The sequence below is a fragment of the Orbicella franksi genome, chromosome 2 (assembly GCF_964199315.1).
Source record: "Orbicella franksi chromosome 2, jaOrbFran1.1, whole genome shotgun sequence".
NCBI lineage: Eukaryota > Metazoa > Cnidaria > Anthozoa > Scleractinia > Merulinidae > Orbicella > Orbicella franksi.
The window spans coordinates 16,589,512-16,599,511 of record NC_138146.1 but is presented as its reverse complement, the minus strand read 5'-3'; the positions used below and the strand labels follow the sequence as shown (position 1 = coordinate 16,599,511).

General features: G+C 38.6%; 2 protein-coding genes across 6 annotated transcripts in view; one reads left to right on the top strand and one right to left on the bottom strand.

Moving 5' to 3' along the window:
* The window catches only part of LOC145478295 (protein PBDC1-like), a 19,947-nt gene that overhangs the window by 7,768 nt on the left and 2,179 nt on the right, over nt 1-10,000 (bottom strand). Inside the window, exon 2 of the mRNA XM_081456263.1 lies at nt 846-906. Within this exon, the coding sequence (XP_081312389.1) occupies nt 846-906 (61 nt within the window). The remainder of the gene's footprint in view (nt 1-845; nt 907-10,000) is intronic.
* The window catches only part of LOC145478293 (E3 ubiquitin-protein ligase TRIM45-like), a 10,338-nt gene continuing 1,441 nt past the window's right edge, over nt 1,104-10,000 (top strand). Inside the window, exons 1-3 of one of the 5 annotated variants that reach the window (XM_081456262.1) lie at nt 1,104-4,509; nt 5,447-5,500; nt 7,046-10,000. The exon at nt 7,046-10,000 is cut by the window's right edge and continues 1,441 nt beyond it. In XM_081456262.1, coding sequence (XP_081312388.1) covers nt 7,145-8,548 — 1,404 coding nt within the window. In that variant the 5' untranslated portion in view covers nt 1,104-4,509; nt 5,447-5,500; nt 7,046-7,144 and the 3' untranslated portion in view covers nt 8,549-10,000. The other 4 variants (XM_081456261.1, XM_081456260.1, XM_081456258.1 and 1 more) reach the window with 4 other exon arrangements.

The window sequence follows — 10,000 nt, the reverse complement described above, 5'->3', positions numbered from 1 at the left end:
AATTACTGGTAACAATCACCTCTGTGTCTATGGAGATTTCCTTGTTTGGTTTGTTCAATTCATGCAGTTTGGTGAAATGCTTATAATTGGTAAATGAAGTTTAACATCGTTTCAATTGAATGATTTAGTATTTCTTGAAAGCACCACTTTTAGGGACAGGGGTGGCTATATAGGTTCGTGTGGCCCCAAGAATGGTGCACGATGGTGTTTTCTTTTTGAATGAATGAATGAAAACTTTACCAACATGTCACGATTAGCTAACTGGGGCACCTAACTAAAGTCAATAATCTAAAGCCTTAAGTCTCAAGCGAATTGGCGCAATTTTCATTTAAACCCCTTTGTGGTTTAATAACAAAGGAGAAACAAAGTGAATTCTGGTAGCTGTAGTCAAATGACGACATAAACTGCTTGCTATTCAAAAAAATAACATGTGACTGATGAGACAACATGTACTCAACCTTCTAGGCTATTATAGGTTGCGTGTGAAGATATATTAATAATACGTGTATATTAACTTTGTTTTCCAGAAAACGTTAACGTTTTTAGTGCCTCATCAAATGTGTTTAATGTAATTCACAGAGGTTTTAAAACCACACGTTTAAGCTTACGCTTACTGGCGAGCTTCCGACCCTATATTGTATGTTCAAGTTAAACTACTTAATAGTGGCGCCCGTGTTCTGAAACTCTCGACGCGAAGTCATCCCGAACAAACTGTCACACAGCAAGGGAAATTTGGTGAGTGTCATGCTTACGAATTTACAGAAAACCTCAAAGAATCGGCATGTATGTGGAGTGATGGATTGAATTGATTCGTTTTGACTTGCACGTGGACTTGTTCTACTCACATCGTTCCCGTACTTGTTCGGGTCCATATCCAACCCAGATTCTCCTGCCATGGCTTGAAGACTGTTAAGAATAAACAGCACAAAGCAAAAGAAATCAAAAAGAAGCCAAGCGCAAAGACATCAGAGTTTTTCAGTGCTTTATGAAGCACTGAAATATCAAAATGTCCGCTCACTCAGGAAACATGTCAAGGTTTAATACGTTATGTAACAGAAACAACACTTCATCTATTCCCAACTACCATTGCGGCCCTCTTGTAGGGGATACCCTGGGGATGTCCCCCTGAGGATGCCCGAATGCGAAAAAAGAGACAGAAACAGGGAAAGAGAAATCGTGCAAATACTGCAAATAAAGTAAAAGAAAAAAATAAAACTGTGCGGACAAACCCCCCAAAAATATCTTGCACAACTTGAAATTGGAATAAAACTCTTGCTTAGAAAAATTGCTATGCACCCCCCTTCCCCGCTTTCTATCTTTCTATTTATTACTTCTTTCAATCTTCTTGTAGTATTTAGCCAAGATATTTATCCGGTTTATTTCTTCTTCCTTTGCCTTTTCACGACCATAATCAAGTACATGCAACAGCATTAATAAAACACTAACAGATGGTTGTTAAGGACGGTGCCTACATTAGGCTGATTTAGCAACAGGACGGGAACGTCAGATGACGACTGCAGGTCGCGCGGAATAACCTGGATTCTGTTCTAATTTGACCAAATTTGGGTATATGTACTGCGCGTGCCGTCGTCAAGTGACGTTCCCGTTCTCTTGCTAAATCGGCCTATTGTTAGTGCGCACACGTTTTGCGCATCACGTAAGGCTACACGAGCGCGCTAGGGTTGGCATTGACGTGATCAACTACGCTACCAAGTACGCGACTAAAATGAAAGCAAAATTTTCCTACTGTAACCATGGATGAGAGACTATCCATGCTGTGACCAAATCAAGTTTAATGAACCTGTACTAAAACCAGGAATACCAGAATAATAGAAGCGTATAGTTAACTACTAACTGTTAACGGCTTCCAGCTGAAAAACTAGCTGTTATCTGTCGAAAATTATACTGAAATCCAGTAGTAAACATGCATGTACCTGGATGTACCTGCAGATGGCGTCGTGCTCGCGCAAAACAAGTGCGACACACGCAAATGTTTTTCTTTTTTTTCAACTGGGGAGGTGACAAGAAAAAATGTCACGGGCACCGGAAAAGTTTTCAAAAAAGATGAATAACTTTAAAAAACGCTTGGTTACCCCTACATTTTATGTTATGAAATGAAAGTGGCAAGCCTATTCAACACTTGATCAGTTACTGGTTTTGAGAAAAAGCTATTTAGAATGTATTTTAGCTGAACCAGAGGAAGGCTGTCAGAGTCGCTATAAAAGCGCTATTGCAACGATTTTGTTATTAAAAACATACCAAATATGGTTTTTATGTCACCTTTTACCAAGTAGTTTTAAGATCTTTATAAATGTGTTTGCTTTCTGTATGTAACGGCGAATTCTGAGGAAATTTGTGACGAATTATCCTTTCCCTCTTTTTTCAGAAAAATGTTGATGTCAGCATTTTTGCTGAGATTCAAGGCTAATTATCTCGAAAAAAATGCGTGGCTACCCCCCATTTTTCTTTGTGGATTCGAATAGCCCTCGCAAAGATCCACTTTTTTCACATGGTCCTAATCTGGCGCAAAAACCTTTGTATTTACTAGGCACCGTTTGACGTTTGGAAAACACACAAATAACAAACAAAACTCTCCCGTTGCGAGGTCTTCATAAACGCGTCATCCAACTTTCAATCAAACTTTACAGGAAACAAAAATTCAACAAAGCAGCAAACTGATCAACTCCGCAGTCAGCCGCGATAATTAAAATTCAATCTGCCGGTGGTCTCCATACCCACCTGGTATTTCGCAAGGTCATAAAAAATACATTACACAATAGACCCTTTTCATAAATGGCTGCCAATTATTAATTCTTTTGTAAGTATTAAAATTAGCCTGACTAACCTCGTTTTTGAGTTGATAATTCAAAAGAATTTTTACTCCCAAACGAGTTTAGTGACGCTAATTTAAATGCATACAAAAGAAATTTAAATTGGCAGCCATTTATGAAAAGGGTCAAAGCCTGCACAAAAAATTTCTAAACAAAACAACTAATCCCGGATAATCCTGTTAACGGACTCAGCGTGGCACTTCGTTTACGGTTTTTCCAATTAACCGGCCGCCAGCCGCAAACTACAACAAAATCCCGACTAGCTACAAGGCAAGAGGTGGATTTTGTTCGCTATCATTAAGGTAGACTTTTAAAACGCCAAAGACAACTTCCACCAGTTGTTGTGAGCAGATCTCGTCACAAGTTGAAGGTAAAGCATGTTTGATGCTGTGCTTATTTGTATAAACCTCATCCTGATCGAATTCCAAGAACTTTCTATATGATAACTCCCAGTCAGTCAAATACTTTTAAAATTTAATTAACCCGCGTTACATTTTTACCATATGAGTGAAAGATGCCTCATCAAATCTTGCGACAAAAATTTCCCGGGATTGGACAAACATAAGGCTACTAGACATTAAGAAGCTGTTTATATTGCGAGTCAAACTGCAATACGACTTCTCCATATTTTTCCAGATGTGTATGTAGCAGGCGGTTATAACTTGGGCCTAGTGGTGTTTGAGGGTTTACCCGCGGTAGCAAAAAGCTACACCGTGATAAAACATTGTTTCTTGGCCTAGGACAGCATACCACACTTGATAATTGAATTAAAAATAATATTTTTAAATTAAGACTTTGAATTTTAATAATTTTTTCTCAATTGACCCGTATTTAGTTCACAACGAAAAGCATATTTACAAATCATGAATTTTAAGGCAAGCTGTACATACTGGGGGCACATAAACAGAACAGAACGTTTTACGCCCGAGATTTCACATTTCGTTACCCAATCACGCGTGCACGTGCCAAAGAAAAATTTATTTTTAAAAATACTGTTCCTTTTCTTCAGATGATAAGTGGAAACCTAACAAAGAACTGGTGTTATTAAATAGTAATACAGAGCTGGATTAAGGGGATTAGAGTCAGCCAGACGACATGGTCTGGTAGCTGACTAGTAAGCTTTTATCATGGAAATATTGGTTCACAATATAAACACAATTTTAAGAACTTTTCTTGGGGCTCGTTTTAAACACGAAATGTCGAAATGGCACTACGGTTAGCCTAAATAGCGCTCAGGTTAGCCTTAATATCACTGATTCAACAGTGGTTGGCTCTCAATAATTGTAAGGGTTAACCCTTACAGACACCCTTATATCACACCGACTCTTACCCATGGTGCCATTTCGTCAGGTGTTTAATGTATCTGTCGGAATTCTCTCCACTCCTCTTGCCCCAACCACCCCTCTTCCCTAGAGGTAGCAGTCTCGTCTGCTTTAAAATTGTTTACTTTAGCCTTCCACTCGACAACGTTGTCTCAAATATGATGAAAATATGCATATGAACGTGACAAGGAAACATTCGCATGCAGCACGTACCAGCCTAGACCCAGTCCCTCCTACTGAGAGCTATTTATTCATGTTGACACATACACAAGTTGACCACAGGTACAACATCCAGCAGCGTTTCTCAGACTTTCGAGTGGAACATGGCCATTTCCACAGCCTTTGCTAATTAGCAGGTAAAAGTATTTCTTTTATTGTTTTTCCTCGAGTTTAGTGACGTTCTTCGACTTCCGCCTACGAAGACAAAGCACGTTTCAGAGTTGGTGTGATCTGATGTAATATTAAGCGAGGTTGTTGTTCGTTGTCAAATTTCGTCTGGAAAAAAAAGTTCTGTCTCGATTTATGTTTACCGAAATCTTAACGAAATTGCACGGTGAGTAACACATTCAACACTAAAAGGAGTCAATTTAGCGAGTTATTTTGGAAAGGCTGCATTTCGATATGAACTGATGGCGTCAACAGCCGAGTGTTAAAGCCTCGGGTATGCCGTGTAATATATTTCTTGCCGTGCTAGTTTTTGTGGTGACTGCATTTAAACGAAAGATTTTCAGTTCTCTTGGTGCTACAGAACTATAATTAGTTAGTTTTGAGCAAAAGAGGGTTCACCTTTTAAGCTCGACCGAGACAAACGTAAAACGTTTTCAAATTGTCCAAAGGCTATGAATATGAAACAGATAGTTGTTGTCTATTTCATTACCATAATTTTTCGCTTTAGCATATCGAAGGGCGACATTTTTTTCCATTTTAGCTTTGTCGTAACCAGAAGTAATTTTTCATGAGAACACAATTCTAAAATCTTTTATTTTGCCATGTATATAACAAGAACGAACAAGATCATAGTTTGCGCTTTGTTAGCAAATTTTAAACGCACCTCCGCACACACCCCCAGCACTCCCACAAATATTTCATCACGACTTCAATAACACCATGGTCACCTTTATCGTTCTAATTCGAAAAAATGCGAAAGAACTGATCATGTTTCTATTTTTTTTTTTTTTTAATTTAATAAATTTAAATACGGTGGAAGAAAACTCCTTGTCTGAAATTGTTGATCCCTAGCGATCGACCATGTTGAAATCGAGCTAGACGTGAACGACCTCATTTCCCTCACAGATGACGGAAGATTCAGACCTTTAAATTTGGCAAGAGGATGGATTGAGATTCATTGTGAGTATAGCCTGCGAACTGATTTCGCTTGCGTGACGCGTGTTAGTATTGCCGTAGGGCAAACTGAAATGAAGATGTTTATTAGTGTTGATCGTTTTCTTCGACCAAAGTGCTTTCATCACGGGATTCCGTCAGACATGTCTTTCCAAATCCAGTGGTGGCTAATAGTCAAGAACGGACCAAGATTACCAGTTTACACGCCAGAAATATATCTGAGAGCCGTGAAACATATTCATCAATACACTTACTGTAGAAAACCTTGCGAAATATTTGTCGTGATCAGATAAAGTCTGATCTTAATATATTCAAATCAATTTGTTTTCATAATAACATGTTTCCTTTTTGCTTTGGAAACAGGCTGAATCAGGAAGCTCATCAATTAAGTTGAACTTCTGTAACTAGTTATATATCTTATTTATTTGGCTTAAGTTATATGGAGAGGTAGAGATCTACATTTTGAACATATCTCGCACATTGAGTGCTATGGTTAACAGGCAAGCCAATACATAGAATTGGTTTTAAATTGAAAACGAAAGCACGGTTGTGCATAATTAATGATGTAGAGCTAAGATTACATATATTAAGTGATCCTGTTTTCAGTAAATCTAAACAAACACCACCAGTGTTGTTGCAGAAGTTAAATTTACATATTTTAATGAGATTTATCGTGCAGCAGGTCAGGAACATAGATATCACTCACACAAGGAAGGCTAATTTTAGAACAAGACAATCATTTAATTTGTACTCCAGCTGGGCCTTGTTGTTCAAAGCACACTTAAACTAATCCAGGATTAGTGTGAAGTTTGATTTAATTTCATTTATGACTTTTGTCTTATAATGTTTCAGTGATATTTCTGTCCTCCAGTTTTGATTTCGATACGCACAGAACTACCGGTAATCTCAAACTCCGCAAAAAACACTTTATTTATTAATGAAAGAAACTTGAATCTCAAAAAACTGTCTCAGATAAGAGTTAATCAGCTTTTAACTACTTGACCCAGTGAGGTCCTACTCAATCCTTTTTCATGTCATGTGCCTTCCTGTAGAGTAGGTGGACACTTTTCCTGATTCCTGATTAACAAGCAGTTGTGGACCTCACCACAGGCAAACATGATATGCTTATTTCTCATTCTCAAATAAATTTTTAGTGCTTCCAGCTGAGATCAACAAGGCCTGGTACTTATCTTTGCCTTCAGCAGCATGAAGCAAATATAAGGAGTTAGGTTAGGGTGCAAGTCTGTTACAGGATACCCCCTCCCTCCCCTGGCAAGCATTTAATTTGCCAATACCAATGTCTTGAACAAAGAACACAACACAATATTATGGTCAGGGCTAAAATGAGGAGTACTTAAATCAGAGTCCAGCGCACTAACCATTAGGCAACAACCACACCTCCCTTCTAAGTCAGGATAAATCGTAACAGTAGGTTTGTTGTTTGGTTTCTGTATGCTGTTATCATAAGTTGGGAGGGGTTATGTACAACTCCTTCATTATTCTGAGGCTTGCTACTTATCTTTTGCTATGATTTATCTTTTATCTTGGCAGATCTGTTGAAATAAGTGGCTGAGATATATAGGGAAAACAAGTTTGGATTGATTTGGAACAACACAACACATCAGTTCGCCAGATAAAGAAACTGATACAATGCAGGAAGATATTCCTTCTCCTCCAGCAAGTCCTCCATTCTGTAAAGAGCATCCAACAGAGGTCACTAAATTCTTGTGTCAAACTTGTGGAGACATAGTATGTAGAAACTGTGTTGTGCGAGAACATCACAGGAATCACAAGTACCTCTCCATTCAAAAGGCCAGTGATAAGGAACGGCAAGCTATCCAAGAAAGCCTTGACAGCACAAAGCAAAAACTAACTGGTCTTCATGGCTCGATTTTTTGGGTGGGAGAAATGAAGAAGCAAGTGGAGATGCGGGCTTCCGAAGCAGAGAGAGAAATCAATTATCTAATTGATCAAAACATAGCAACACTGGAGCGTAAACGTGCCCAACTGAAAAGAGATGTTGCAGTGTTGCGTGACAAGAAAGTTCAGCAGCTTCAAACTCAGATGGAAACCTTAACCCTTGCTCATGAGGAAATTAGGAGAGGTGTAGAATACACTGAACATGCTCTGGGTCAAATATCAGATGTGGAATTGATTACTATGAAAAGTCAGCTTTCTTGTCTGCCTGATTTTAACGAAGTTGCTTTACAGTGGAAACCGTGCCGCACCAACAACTTTGGCATAGAAGTTGACAAATCCTTAGCCGTTGACGCTATTGTTGACAAGATGGCACGTGTCAATGATGAAGACCATCAAGGGGGTGATCAGTATGTCCTCAGCATGCTTGGAGGAAAGAATGGAGAGATGTTCACTTCTAGATGCCAACAGAGGTCCTACTTTGTTGTCATGGCAATGGATGACCTGGCAAGGGCAACCAAAGTCGGGGTAAATCTAGTGAAAGTACAGATCAAGCCCCCTGGTGATAATGAGCTTCAGAATGTCATCATGGGGAGTAAAACAGATAACCACACTTTCTCCTATTGTCCCAGTGTCATGGGCACCCACACCATACAGGTCTCAGTGGCAGGACATTGCATTACAGGGGAGCCAGTACCCTGGAAGGTGGAACCTTCAGTCTATATTCTCAACCCTCAATGTGCTGTTCTTCCACCAGAGGTTGACCACCAAGACAAGGAGTCACTCACAGGATGTTGGTTCAGTCATGGCCGGCATTCTTGGCAAGTTCGAATTCTAGCACCTGACAAGTTAAGACGATCTGCTGACCCAAAGCTCTTTGAGGTGGGTGTCACCAATGGTCATTGCACTTGGCGCTGGAGTGACGGCAATAAGTACTATCCAAATTCGTCTGCCATTGTAAGCACTATCAGCAGCTGGCAGTGTGGGGACTTATTGTTGTTTTACCTCAATTTGGATTTGAAACAACTTGTGATCTACAACCAGCGTTCGCATGAGATAGATACCTGGGATGGAATTACAGTTCCTATTCGTCCATACATTAATCCACAGTCAACTAAAATCTTTGGATTAAACTGAACATTCTTTTGAGGATTGTTATTCAAACTGGTCGGCACCGTAGAAGCATAATCACAAATGTGAAGGATGTCACACCAACCTGACTGGTATAAAATAAGAAGACCTGAACTGTAGCCCAATTACAATCCAGAACAGCATTTCTTGAATCAAAGTAGAGGAGTGAAGTATGATATGATTGTGCTAAAAATGATCATATTCAGGCTGTAAATCCCCGCCTCCCTATCACCACCAACCAGCAGCTAAGATATTGTTAAGGAAACTGGAAGGAGTTCCTCGTATGAGTCACAAAGAAAAGACTTTGATCCCTGTAAGATAACTCCTGTCTTGAATTCAAAAGCCAAGTATTCTAAAAGCAAGGCATTAACTACTATTTAAATTTAAGCAAATATGCATATTTAGGTAAGGAAAGAAGGAGTTCCTCAGTCACAAAGAAAAGACTTTAATCCTAGTAAGACAACTCATGTCTTGAAGTCAATCGCCGAATATCTTTGAAACATTAGGCATTAACTAATATTATTTAAATTTAAGCAAATATGCATTAGGTAAGGAAACTGCTTTTAAAAATTATGTCACACTGTGACAGTTAAATATATGCTGTCTATATGCCACAATTTATTATTTTGTTAAGGCCAAGTAAAAAATTAATTCATGTGTGAGGTTCATTCAAGGTTTTGGCATATTTAAGTGAAAAAAGAAGACATAGATAGATTGGTTGGCCAGTAAAAAAGGAAACTAATATTATTTTCATTTTATAATAAGGAAATATGCATTAAGTGAACTCCTTTTAAAATTTCACCCTGTCACAGTATAGAATATATGCCAAGCCTGCAAATAATTTTTGGCCATAAGCAGGTCATTTGTCAGGCCAAAGACAAGTTTTGACCTGGCAAAAAGCCAGTCTGGTTGGACAATTTTTTTTTTTGTCATGAGAAATTAAAAATAAGAGACATTTGAGACATTTTGGTATTTAAGTGTAGACCCTTCGCCAAAATGTTCAATGGCTTAAGAGTTAAAACCAATTGAGTGTAAAATCAATATTAGCACCAGAAAGGGGACCTTTACATTAAGTCAGGTATTATTTTACCCTTGAAAATTGACAAATTTACAACCCTTTGTACCCCTAGTTTGCATTCACTCGCTTGGTCATATGTGTATAGAGAGTGTGCATTGTCATGCAATAAAAAATAAAATCAAAAACCATTCAGTGGATAAAGTCAAGAAATTGTGATATTATAGAAGATAAATAAAGAAGACAGTTCTCCAAATTTAAGGTGTGTGTTGTCCCAAAGTTAAGATATTCCTCGAAGTTTCAGATGTTTACACTGATTTTTGGCTGCCATGTTGGTGGAGCACAGAGCTTCACCAAAATGGCAGCTCCATACTGGGCTTGGTAAATTTGCACAGAACATTTTGACAAATATCTGAAGTTTGGGAAAATGCAGAGACCTCAAA